This window comes from Chlorocebus sabaeus, chromosome 7 (assembly GCF_047675955.1).
Source record: "Chlorocebus sabaeus isolate Y175 chromosome 7, mChlSab1.0.hap1, whole genome shotgun sequence".
NCBI lineage: Eukaryota > Metazoa > Chordata > Mammalia > Primates > Cercopithecidae > Chlorocebus > Chlorocebus sabaeus.
In genome coordinates this window covers 57,789,718-57,803,497 of record NC_132910.1, presented here as the reverse complement: position 1 = coordinate 57,803,497, position 13,780 = coordinate 57,789,718, and the positions used below count along the sequence as shown (strand labels likewise).

The 13,780-nt window shown below is 34.2% G+C and overlaps 1 protein-coding gene across 5 annotated transcripts in view; it reads left to right on the top strand.

Moving 5' to 3' along the window:
- TBCK (TBC1 domain containing kinase) overlaps nucleotides 1-13,780 on the top strand; it is a 243,705-nt gene that overhangs the window by 67,130 nt on the left and 162,795 nt on the right. For all 5 annotated transcript variants that reach the window (XM_073017536.1, XM_073017534.1, XM_073017533.1 and 2 more), the window contains 6 exons: nucleotides 373-434; nucleotides 1,395-1,543; nucleotides 4,586-4,724; nucleotides 6,289-6,388; nucleotides 12,086-12,135; nucleotides 12,368-12,497. In XM_073017536.1, coding sequence (XP_072873637.1) covers nucleotides 373-434; nucleotides 1,395-1,543; nucleotides 4,586-4,724; nucleotides 6,289-6,388; nucleotides 12,086-12,135; nucleotides 12,368-12,497 — 630 coding nt within the window. The remainder of the gene's footprint in view (nucleotides 1-372; nucleotides 435-1,394; nucleotides 1,544-4,585; nucleotides 4,725-6,288; nucleotides 6,389-12,085; nucleotides 12,136-12,367; nucleotides 12,498-13,780) is intronic.

The window sequence follows — 13,780 nt, the reverse complement described above, 5'->3', positions numbered from 1 at the left end:
AGCCTCTTAATGCCATTCACCAGGGGAAGAGCCCTTATGACCTAATCACTTCTTAAAGGCCTCACCTCTTAATATCATCACATTGGCCATTAAGTTTCAAAATTCATTAAGCCTGAACTTTGGAGGGGACACATTCAAATCATAGCAATCTGTTCATGAAAATTTATTTTATGCACTTGTGATCCGCTTGGAAGCTATTTTAAAGCAATGCTTATTTCTCTTTAAGTATTTGCTTTTTCACAGTGACGAAATTTGTATAAAGTACAAATAAAAACTTTTAACACATCAAAACCTAGCTTAGCAAACGTTTGAATAAAGTATATTTCTAAAATTGATCGTTTTAATTAATTATTTTCTCTCTTTGTTTACCAGGAGCTTCCTGAAACTGTGATAGATCTTTTAAAGAAGTGCCTCACCTTCCATCCTTCAAAGAGGTTGATATTATTTAGAGATTGGGATTACATTGAGATCCTTTACACATAAGCAATTGATTTTTTTCATATTTGTTTTAATATAATGGATTAAATAAAGATAATGTACATATGTAGTAGTATATAATTGACATGAGTATCATAACCATGAATGATGTAAGCTTTCATTTTTTGTGAATAAATGAAAAAGTAATTAAAGTTAAACCATGGTCAGAAAACTGACATATACTAAAGAAGTTACTAGTTCATTTCCAAACTTTTAAGTAGAATATCAACTAAGACTGTGGAATGTAGGTATTCCTAGACCCAATAATAACATCAGTGAAATGAGAATAAAAGTTTGTTATCAATATGTGTTATAGCAGTGAACTTGGATAAGTGGTGTGATAAACTAACAATTGTTGATAATAAAAAAGGATTTCTTAGAAGTTTCATTAATTAACTTTGACTTGATGATGTCACTACTAGTCATACAGCTATCCCTAAACTCCTTTAGTATATAATGTTTGAAAATAGTGTATACAAATTTGTCTTTAGAAAAACAACTTTATCAAGACATGTTAGAGAGAAATAGTAGTTTTGTGTGGATGTACCACATTAAAGGACAGGAAGAAAAGCCAAAAGATATTATTATAATAGTTGCATATTTATTATTTAATTAAGATATTCAGTAAAGCAGGTGAATGCCAGTCAGGCTAAAAGCAAACAATGCAAAAGCTTTTATGGAATGATATTTTTGATACATCATGAGGTAAAGTACAACATAAGTAAAAAAAAATCAGTATTTACTCACAGTTATTTGTAATATAAAAGTATGCATCTAGACTCTGCAAAGGAGAGCTGTATTATTTTCTGTGCTAATGAGGTGTTTAAGACTTTCAACCAGTCTCTTGAATGTATGCCATTATTGTAGGAAATTTCTTATGACTTTTATTCATGCTCTGTATTTTAAATGTTCTCAAGGCCAACCCCAAATGAATTAATGAAGGACAAAGTGTTCAGTGAGGTGTCACCTTTATATACCCCGTTTACAAAACCTGCCAGTTTGTTTTCATCTTCTCTGAGATGTGCTGATTTAACTCTGCCTGAGGATATCAGTCAGTTGTGTAAAGGTAATGATAAATTAAAGCATAGAAAATAATATGAGCCTTGTTTTTAAAGGAAGTTTCCTTATCCTACTTTCAGTTTTGAATTTATCAACAATATATATTAGTGGAATCATGGGAATTAAGAAACAATTCTGGAAGTGATTAAAATATAACTGACTGGGTGTGGTGGCTCATGCCTGTAATCCCAGCACTTTGGGAGGTCAAAGAGGGAGGATTGCTTGAGGCCAGGCGTTTGAGACCAGCCTGGTCAACGTAGAGATATCCTGTCTCTACAAAAAACAAACAAACAAACAAACAAAAAACAACAACAACAAAAAAACACAAAGTATACACACACACACACACACAAATATATATGTATATAGTTAGTCAGAACCTAACTTGCTTGGATAACATCAGAGCCTAACTTGCTTGGATAATTATCAGAGCCTAACTGAACTGGTGAGGGGAAATAGCAAATTGCAGCTAGCTCTAGCCTTCTGTGTGGTGTTTAAAGTTAACAGAAGCATTCTATAGTTAATCCTGTGATTAGTTCTGAATCTTTACGTGAGCCTCTGCCTCTAGCCTTTAGACAAGTGCTTCCTTGCCCTTAAGGAGTGACTAGAATACACATAAACACATACATTTGAGCTAACAGTTTATCCTTTATATTTAAGTTACTGGTATTCTATATAATTTATTTATAACTGATCTCTAAAAATAATATTATTGATAAGAATTACATACCATTATGTTCTGCATGTTGAAGAGAATATCAGCTTTTAGACTTTCACTTCTTGTGTGAAGATTACAGCTCTTGGAACGTAAGGTTTAGTGACACGAGTAAGTTACCTTTATTCTGAAAAGTTTTTATGACTTAAGTCATGGCAGAAAATGGTTACTAAACATTCATTCAATTAAACATATATTGAGTTCCTGGTATGTGTCACATACTGTATCTTTTTTGTTTGTTTGTTTGTTTGTTTTGAGACAGAATCTGGCTCTGTCGCCCTGGCTGGAGCGCAGTGGCCGGATCTCAGCTGACTGCAAGCTCCACTTCCTGGGTTTATGCCATTCTCCTGCCTCAGCCTCCTGAGTAGCTGGGACTACCGGTGCCTGCCACCTTGCCTGGCTAGGTCTTTTTTGTATTTTTTAGTAGAGACGGGGTTTCACCGTGTTAGCCAGGATGTTCTCGATCTCCTGACCTCGTGATCTGCCCGTCTCGGCCTCCCAAAGTGCTGGGGTTACAGTCTTGAACCACCGCGCCCAGCCCACATACTGTATCTTTAAGTAACATTCATACCAAATGGGAAGACAGACAGACATTTAGTTATACAATCACTATTATAAATGAAGGTCAATATGAATATAGCACAATGGCAGCATAGCAGGAGCACCTAATTGTGTATTTCTGTCTGGGACATCAAGGAAGACTTCAGAAAAAGCGGCCAGCCATTGCCTTGAGATAGGAGGGAAGGAACAATTTGTGTTGGTTGCCTCCGCATGTGCTATTTTCTACCCTTATTCCTTTTCCAATATAGAGTGTAAAATTTCCAATACTATGTATTCATTATAAAGGGTGAAAATTCCAAGTGTTTTTTTTCTATGGGCAGTAAGCTTGTGAACTAGAGTTGGCTAATTGGATCTAAATGAAAGTGCTGGGCATAAGGGCTACTTGTAGGGAAAAAACAAATTTTCTTGTCAAGAAAGTACTGCAGCATAGGTTCACCACTGTCTTCTCTTCTTTTTTTTTTTTTTTTTTTTTTTTTTTTTGAGACGGAGTCTGGCTCTGTCGCCCAGGCTGGAGTGCAGTGGCCGGATCTCAGCTCACTGCAAGCTCCGCCTCCCGGGTTTACGCCATTCTCCTGCCTCAGCCTCCCGAGTAGCTGGGACTACAGGCGCCGCCACCACGCCCGGCTAGTTTTTTGTATTTTTTAGTAGAGACGGGGTTTCACCGCGTTAGCCAGGATGGTCTTGATCTCCTGACCTCGTGATCCGCCCGTGTCGGCCTCCCAAAGTGCTGGGATTACAGGCTTGAGCCACCGCGCCCGGCCCACTGTCTTCTCTTCTTAATGCAGGAAATGGTCTAGAATTTTGATAAGCATAGGCCCCTCCTATACCTGTGATTTTATTAGGAGAGATGAATAAATGTCTTTATTATATAAGCCACTTTTAGTAGTATATTATTTTCAGCTAGGAGCATTCAAATTATTACAAAAATTAAATCAGAATCTGCCAATCATGGCATACCTCCAGGTAGGAGAAGGGAAACACCAAGCTCCAGCTCGTTCTAGCCACTCCTTAAGGGCAAGGAAACACTTTATCTAGAGTCACTGGCTCACTTAAAGATTGAGACCTAATCGTAGGACTTACTACAGAATGCTTCTGTTCCCCACACCTTAACCACCACATAGAAGGCTAGAGGTGGCTGCACTTTGGTATTTCCCCTCTCCAGGTCAGTTAGGCTCTGACTAACCGGTTTATCCTGAAGGCTGACCTTGTTAAGAACAGTGCTCATCGTATTTCAGAGTGGTTCCATTTCCTCTGCCACTGCTGGAAACATAAAGGCATTTTCCTCCAATATCTACTGTGAGAATCGTGTCAATCTCCAGACTCACAAAAGTGTGCGGGTATCCCTTATGACTGGTTCCCCCTGGAGTTTTTGACTCTCAGAGTTGTCCACACTGAGCTCCAGTAATTTTCAATTGCAGTTTAGATTTTCCAAACTTGGCACTGGTTCCTGAGGCACTACTCATGAATGTCTGTTCCAGAATGCTATAACTCCCTGTATTCTGCTCTCTGTCTCCAGTCCTGGGGACAGAAGTTTGCCCTATGTCCTCACCTCTCTTACAGATCCAAGAATTGTTGATTTTTCATTCTGTTCAGCTTTTTATTTGTTGTTAGGATGGAGTAGCAAATTTCAGCCTCCTTACTACTGACTAGAAACTGGAAGTCTGTTCTTCAGTGTTTATTTTTATTTTTTAGAATGGCAGCTATTACTGCCTGTTGACTTTTAATAAAGGTAGAAAATATAATACAATGATTCCTTAAATTTGCTTTTAATAGATATAAATAATGATTACCTGTCAGAAAGATCTATTGAAGAAGTTTATTACCTTTGGTGTTTGGCTGGAGGTGACTTGGAGAAAGAGCTTGTCAACAAGGAGATCATTCGATCCAAACCACCTATCTGCACACTCCCCAAGTAAGGAAAGAAACTTCTCTTGGAAATTTAAATAAATAAATAAATGATAATAATTATACTTATATGATAATAATAAAAAAGAAAATTGGTTGTTCTTAAAATTTTTTTTGGTAGACATCCCAACTAAGTGATTATTGGAAGCAATTGAAATCAACACCTTGTTTGATTGGCCAGAGTTTCTAATTGCAGTTCCCATCACTTGTCTTTGATCCATAATATGCTTTGTGACCTATTTGAAGTGAAGTTAATATTATGGAATATCTTGCAATAATTGATGTTAATGAAAAATACACAAGTCACAATAGAATATTTAAGAGAGTTAACTAAAAACTAGTTAGTTTGCCTACTAAAAACAACTATGTTCTTTTTGCAAATATACTTATAAATGTAAATGAACTGTGTGGTCTCACTGCATGTCCTAGAGATCATTACTGTGCTAGTGTGTTGCAAAAAAATCTGCAAAACTGTATAAGAAGATATCATGCTATAAGTTAGACTGCAAGTTAAATACCTCTACAACCTTGGGACTAAGATTGTCATTAACATTGCTATTCATATTTGTTCATAAAAATATGAACCTAAATTTCTTGAGCTTCTACTAATACTTTAAATTTTTAATTTTAGGCTTTGAGAGGCAAGGCAGGTGGATTGCGTGAGCCTAGGAGTTTGAGATCAGCCTGGGCAACATGGCAAAACCCTGCCTCTACAAAGAAAAAAAATTAGCTGGGCATGATGTTGTGTGCCTGTAGTCCGAGCTACTCAGGCAGCTGCAGGTGAGAGAATCACCTGAGCCCAGGGAAGTTGAGGCTGCAGTGAGCCGAGATCATGCTACTGCACTTTAGCCTGAGCAAATGAGAGACCCTGTCTCAAAATAAAATAAAATAAAATAAAATTTTTAGATTTCAAGACTTAGGTTTGATCATTGTAGGCAACTGTAGAAGTAATCTGCTCATCATTTTTTTCTTTTTAAACTTTTGTATTGTTTGGATTGACTAGTTTATATTTTTTTCTCTTTTAATCTGATTTTTAAATGTTAACTTTGAGTATACCACTCATACATTGAATTAAGTAGAAAGTAAGAGGTAAGATTACGGAAATTGTAAGAAGAAATGGTTTAAAGGGTATATAGATTCTTAAAAGTAATTTATTGAAATTGTAAACAAATTTTATTCATTTGTTATTTAATATCCTTTCTTCTATGAGCTTACTATCCAATATGCTTTTTCTTTCTTCTTCCCTTTATCTTTTTCCACGCGTATAAAGTTTCTCGGGAAAACATTGGGCTAATGTCAGGAGAGTACTGTTAGCATTGAAACTGCATGAACAAAGGGTTGTAAATGACACTTTTGTTTTTCTGAAATTTTCTTATGTTCATACCAACTCAAGAGTTATTTAAAAACGGGACTTGTTTGAAGAAATCTCAATATATTGTTTTATTAAACATCCAGTCTAAAGTTTAGTTCTTTTTTAATGAAGGGATTGATGACTTAGAATAAACTTTACTTTCTAGAAGAAGCAATAAACTGGATTTTGTGTGCATATTATTTTAAAAATTTCTTTTCAGTTTTCTCTTTGAGGATGGCGAAAGCTTTGGACAAGGTCGAGATAGAAGCTCGCTTTTAGATGATACCACTGTGACATTATCGTTATGCCAGCTAAGAAATGTAAGAATGATATTTTGACAGTTCTGCTTTAGTTTTTTTTTCTTTAATTAAAACCTTACAGATACACAAGATATTGTGTATGCCTCCTTGATTTCACAAAATATGGGAGAGCTTCTGTAAAATGTGTGCCCCAGAGTAGAATTGCATCTGTACAACTTCAGCTTTATTACCTGAGTGTTCACAAAAATGATTTTATCAGTTTATCTTTTTGCCATCATTGGGTAACTGTTCTCATTTCTTTATTTACCTGGTAATGCTTTCTTTTATTAAATTTTAAAAAATTGTTAATCTAATGATATGGAAAGGTATTTTGCTATAACACTAATTTTTAATTTCGTGATTATAGTGCAGTTGTAAGTCTTTTCATATATTTTATCACTTCGCCTACCTCTTTATGCATTACTAGTTCATATCTCTTGTCAGTTTTTCTTTTGAGTGATTTCTTATTGATTTGAGGAGTTTTAGAACTATATCCCTGATACCGTATCTTTGTGAGCTGTATGTCATGAAAATATATTCTCATCTGTAGCTCTTCCTTCAACTTTTGATTGTTTTATTGAATAGAATTCTAAATTTTTATCAGTATTTTCTTTTATAGTCAAATGTATTTTGATGTATTTTTTCATGTAACTTATTTAAAGTAATAGCAAGGTTATAAGTATATTTTATAATGTTTTTATATATTTCCTTTTAAAAATTTTAAATAATTGTTTCCCATTTAGTTCTTTAACCCACCTAGAACTTATTTTAGATTAAGTTGTAAGGAAGGTATCCAATATCGTATTTCATTGATTAAAAAAATACCCCTTATGTCAGTACCATATATTGAATAGTTTTCTCTTCACTTTTTTGATGTGCAATACCAACTTTTTCTATGTGCATGGATATGTCTCTGGGCCTTGGTATTCTAATTGGTTGGCCTGTGTTTCTAATTTTAGCAAATACCACATTGCCTTAATCTATAGTTTTATGTGAACTGTTGATATCTAGCAAAGGAAGACTTTCAGTTTTTTTGTCCTCAAAATGGAGTAGGAGCTCTTTAACATCTTCCTCTACTAGCTGATTTTTATTATCATCATAAAGACCTTCATAAAAAATTACAGGGTTTTGATTGACATTGCAATGAATTTATAGGTTAATTTGTAGAGAATTGATGTATTTAAAATGTAGGGTTTTATTTCTTGAACATGCCTAAATAAATATGTCATTTATTTGTCATATTTTATATAACAATTTTCTTTTTAATGTCTGTATATCAGTTATCAGATTTATTCCTAAGGTAATTTGTTGTTGTTCTTGTAAATAGAATATATATATATGTGTGTGTGTATGTGTGTGTGTGTGTATATATATGTGTGTGTGTATATATGTATGAGTATGATTTTTTCCAACATTTTGTTATAAAAATTTTTAAACAGAAAAGTTGGAAAGCATTTACAGTGAACAAGTTACCACCTAGATAAACCATTTGATATGGTCTATTAGCAAAATCAAGTTACACCTATTCATCGACCTATTATGTATAGCTGTTTTGTTCTACAATGGTAAAATTGAGTAGTTGCAATGGAGACCACATGGCCCACAAAGCTAAAAATATTTGTTATATGTTCCTGCATAGAAACAGTTTGCTAATCTGTGACCTAGATTCTATAATTAACATTTTACATGCTTTGCCACATGTCTGTCTATCTTTCTAGTCATGCATCAATCCGTCATATTTTTTGTTCTTGCGTTTCAAAGTAAAATGAAGACATTACTACTACAATTCAGCTTACACATTAGAGTTTGAGATTTGTTTATGGTTCTTTTCTAGGCAAAATTTTCATGTAGTAAAATGTACAAATCTTAAGTATACCAGTAGATGAGTTTAAAATATACATCAATAATATTTTTTCATATAGTAAAATGTATCAAATCTTAAGTATACCAGTAGATTATTTTAAAAAATACATCAGTAATATTTTTTTAAATACCATTTCAACTACTATTTTGTGCATGATTAGTAACACAATTGATTTTTTTATATGGATTTTGTGTCAGGCAACGTTGCTGAACCTATTCTTTTTTAAATAAGAATAGGACTCTATAGAGTCTCTGTGGTTTTCTTGGAAATGAAGGAAAGAACACTACCTTAATTCACTTCACTCACTTCATCTTTTGTAATTATTTTTGCTGAGCCTCTATAACACTATTGAATAGAAACAAATAGTGGGCATTCTTGTTTCATTTCTGGTTTTAAAAGGTTGCTTTTTATATTTCATAATTAAGTATGATATTTGTTGCATTGAGCTATAGACATCTATTCTTAGTTATACGTTTTGTTATGAATGGGTGTTGAATTTCACTGAGTGTTTTTACTGTATCTATTGGGATGGTCATATAGTTTTTTATGTATTATGTTAATGGATTTAATTATATTGATGGGGTTTTTCAATGTTGAGCCATGTTTATATTTCTGGAATAAACCCAATCAGATCATGATTTCATTTTTCCTTTTTTATACATTTGTGTTTTGATTTTTCTAATATTTTGTTTAGAATGTTTGCATTTCTGTGTCTATTTGAAATGGGCCTGTGAGTTTCTTTTCTTTTACTGCAACGTGCTAGTTTGGTATCAGGGGTGTACTAGTCTCATAAGATAAATACGAGAGTGTTGCCTTTTTTTTTTTTATTCTCTGAAAGACTTTATGTGATTACATATATCTATTTCTTGAATGTTTCATGGGAGTTAGCTTTAAAACCGTATTGTAATGGCTCCTTATCCCTATCTGGATGTAATCATTACTTCAGTCTGCCTAATGGTTATAAGTTTACTCAGGCTGTTTATTTTGTTTTTAAATCATTTTCTAAAGTTATATGTTTCAAGGCCTTTAAACTTGCTCTTCCCGGTGCCTCTAACACTCTTCTGCTGCTTCCATTTCCTTTCTTTCCATTCTCTACTGAACCGTTACCTATTGGTGGGCTTTTGTTGGCCATCCTTTATCAAATAGCAACGCCACACCTATCCCTTGTATTCTTCATCCTGTTTTTTTTTTTTTCCTCCATTGTACTTATCTTCATTTGATATATGTTTTCTTCCTATATGATAACTGAATGAAGGAATGAATCCTCTTATTATATAAAAGCCCTATTAATGTTGTAGTAAAGTACAGGGGAGAAGTGTTTTATAATCTTATGATTAAGTCCCAGATTTTAGTGAGCCTGTGTTCCTGGGCTGTGACCTTCACAAGGTTTCTCAGCTTCTCCCACTCCTCTGCCCCAAGCTGAGACAGGAAAGCTAGAGGGACTAGAGTCAGGTATTTCTTTTCCCCTACATCAAAGACTGGAGTGGACTGGAGTTGAATATTTCCTTCCCAAGTTGGCTAGATTTCTGCAAAACCCAAGTTAGTTAGGACCTGGCAGAAGAGTTTCCCTTTAAGGCAGACCTCTCTTAAGGAAAACAGAGTACCCTGGCTATATTTCAGGTTGGTTACTTTCCACCTCCCCTTACAGGAAGTCAAGGGTATTTTTCTCAGATCTTCACCTTGAGAACCTGGTGGGACCTGTGGAGGTTAATCTCATGGAAGCAAGGAAGGCCTCCCTAAGGCTGGGCCTCTAGAAGTTTTTCTCTCTCATATTAGTCTGTGCTCAGCCTGCAAGTATAAATAAATACCTTTTAATTAATCTTAACAGGCTCCAGCAGTGGCTCTGTTCCTGGTGAGCTGTGATTCCCTGTATTCGAGGGTCCCTCCAGTTTTTAGGACATCACAGTGCTCTGATTCTGATAGATGTGAGACGAGTTCTTGATTTTCAGTTTGTTCAGCATTTTTCTTGTTAGAGGAAGAATGATGCCTTCTAAGCTGTTTATATTTTATATAAGAAAGTGGAAGTCCCAGACTTTTTATTTTTAACTATTCATAGCCAAAGCTAAAATAGGTACCTATCCTTGTTTTCTGTCTAAGCTAGCAATTCCCCTAGTTTTTATTTATGTGGCTTTAGAAAGGTCTTCTCCATTCTGAAGGTCTGTTATGCAGGTTCCCAAACCTTTATCCCATTATGGTCTAAATCTCTAGACCACAGTTATTAACTCCTTTCTTCTAGGCCTGGTTTTATATCTGTTATCACAGCATTTTCCTTATGTTTTAAAGCTTAGCTAACCATTTAATATTTTACATGTTATGTAGTAGGACAGTATTAGAATCCCTTGTCTGCCATAATGCCATCAACAGAAAATTAAAATGTATAATTATTACTACTCAATACTCTGAATTTATAATCTCTTTGAAAGAAAGAATGTGGAAAGTAACAAAATAAGTAACAATACCATGTAGCAAACAATAAATTACATCCAAAATATATGATTTCAGCTGATTTTGTTTTGCTCTTAATTTGTTTCTTCAATTTAAATATAATCCAAGTTAAATGAATGTAGGCTTCAAGTCTAAATGTCTCAATTTAAAGTTCTGCTTGCGAAATTTTAAATACTTTTCTTCTGTAGTTATTAAGAAATATTAATTTGCTGATTCTTAAAATGATACGGAAACCAAATAATTTTTAGTGTTTTCGTTCACCTTTTAAAATTCCTAATGTGCAAAATTTTTGTTTAGAAAAGACAGACAAGATACTTACAGTTAAAATCAATCACATTCAGGATACTGAAAACTAATCTTTAATAACAAGATATGTGTATTAAAAATGCAGTAACACTTGGGAAAATTTAATTTCTTTACTTAAAATTTTAATATATGAAAGATATACCTAAAGGTTTACTAAAATAGGATAAGCGTATAGCACATTAATTTTTAGAGGAGAACCAGGCGTAAATTCAGTGTTTGCTGAATTCTTAGTGTTGAGTAAAAGATTTTTCTTCAGCTTTAACAATTCTGGGAATAACTCACATGGGTGCACAATGACTGATCAACAGAAGATCAGTGCTTGCTGCACATACAGCTTGAACTTCTATGTCAATCCCCATAGGAGCAAACATTCTGCCTTCACAATGGAAGTTGAACAGCAGAGCAGTGGGCAAGATGGCATTAACTTTAATTACCTTGCTTAGAATGTGATTAACATTTTACTTTACTACTGCCTTCCTGCTTCTGGTTTTGAAGAATACCTGTAATCCTGTCAGGGTTGTTATTTGGAACAACTATTAAAATGACTTTGTAAAAAAAATCATTAAGTAAACTCTGTCCATTGATTTATTAGCTATTTGAGTCATACATGTTCGAAGTATGATGTGAGAAATGTTTTGGAATCCTTTTTCTAGTACCTTTCTTTTTGACTTAGCTTGTATTATGCCAAAGCAAAACTAAATCTAAGTTGTTCTTTCAACATGTACATGGCTATATAGTACCTCTTTTTAATCATCTTTCTTCATATAACTTAAAATTTTTTTCCCATTCATTAAGTTTTATACTAGTGCTAGTAATTCTGAGTTGTGTTTGGAAAATATATCATGATAGGTGTCTAACATTTATGAGTGATACCTATAGATGAGAAAAAAAAAAAAAAAGAAAAGTTGTTTTTCACAGCCAAACCTTAATCAGTAGAGGCATTGTATGCTTGCATGTTTATAAGAACTGATTTTTAGATTCTATTTTATACTTTTCTAGGTCCCTTTATAAATTCATAGTTGTTATATTACTTGTCTTTTTAAACACAGATCAAAGTTTCTGCCCAATATGTTTATACATAAATATTGTCTTTAAATACACAGAGATTGAAAGATGTTGGTGGAGAAGCATTTTACCCATTACTTGAAGATGAGTGAGTATATGTAGTCTCATTTTACATTTATTTTTCTTTCTATTTATATTAGATTTATAAGAATTTTATACATTTTCTTTGAAATGTATTTCCTAAATAGAAAATAATAACCTGATATTTTGGTTTATTAAAATTTTGTGCTTTTTCTGAAATCACTGTCGGTAGAGTTAGGAAGAAAAAGGAAAATGTACCTTTTGTCCATTTTTTTTATTGCTTTTGTTCTCTTTTACAGCCAGTCTAATTTACCTCATTCAAACAGCAATAATGAGTTGTCTGCAGCTGCCACTCTCCCTTTAATCATCAGAGAGAAGGACACAGAGTACCAACTAAATAGAATTGTTCTCTTTGACAGGCTGCTAAAGGTATGTATTCTAAAGTATACAGTGTTAACAATAGCCAATATGGAATTCATTTTTTAAATTTTTTCGATAATTCTTAGGGAATCTTGAATAATAAGAAGGTTAATTTTTATGACTTATCTTGTCCGGTTAGCTTTCTTTAATTTTAAAAATGATACATGTTCTTAGTAAGTACAATTAGAAAGTAAAAACAAGGTGTGGTAATATATGCAAATCATGTTAGACAAAGGATTAATGTCCTTATTTTTTATTTTATTTCATTTTTTTATTATTATTATACTTTAAGTTCTAGGGTACATGTGCATAACGTGCAGGTTTGTTACATATGTATACCTGTGCCATGTTGGTGTGCTACACCCATCACCTCGTCAGCACCCATCAACTCATCCTTTACATCTGGTATAACTCCCGGTGCAATCCCTCCCGCCTCCCCCCTCCCCCCTCCCTATAATAGGCCCTGGTGTGTGATGTTCCCCTTCCCGAGTCCAAGTGATCTCATTGTTCAGTTCCCACCTATGAGTGAGAACATGCGGTGTTTGGTTTTCTGTTCTTGTGGTAGTTTGCTGAGAATGATGGTTTCCAGCTGCATCCATGTCCCTACAAAGGACACAAACTCATCCTTTTTTATGGCTACATAGTATTCCATGGTGTATATGTGCCACATTTTCTTAATCCAGTCTGTCACTGATGGACATTTGGGTTGATTCCAAGTCTTTGCTATTGTAAATAGTGCCGCAATGAACATACGTGTGCATGTGTCTTTATAGCAGCATGATTTATAATCCTTTGGGTATATACCCAGTAATGGGATGGCTGGGTCATATGGTACTTCTAGTTCTAGATCCTTGAGGAATCACTGTACTGTTTTCCACAATGGTTGAACCAGTTTACTATCCCACCAACAGTGTAAAAGTGTTCCTATTTCTCCACATCCTCTCCAGCACCTGTTGTTTCCTGACTTTTTAATGATTGCCATTCTAACTAGTGTGAGATGGTATCTCAATTGTGGTTTTGATTTGCATTTCTCTGATGGCTAGTGATGATGAGCATTTTTTCATGTGTCTGTTGGCTGTATGCATGTCTTCTTTTGAGAAATACCTGTTCATATCCCTTGCCCACTTTTTGATGGGGTTGTTTGTTTTTTTCTTGTAAATTTGTTTGAGTTCTTTGTAGGTTTTGGATATTAGCCCTTTGTCAGATGAGTAGATTGCAAAAATTTTCTCCCATTCTGTAGGTTGTCTTTTCACTCTGATGGTAGTTTCTTTTGCTGTGCAGAAGCTCTTTAG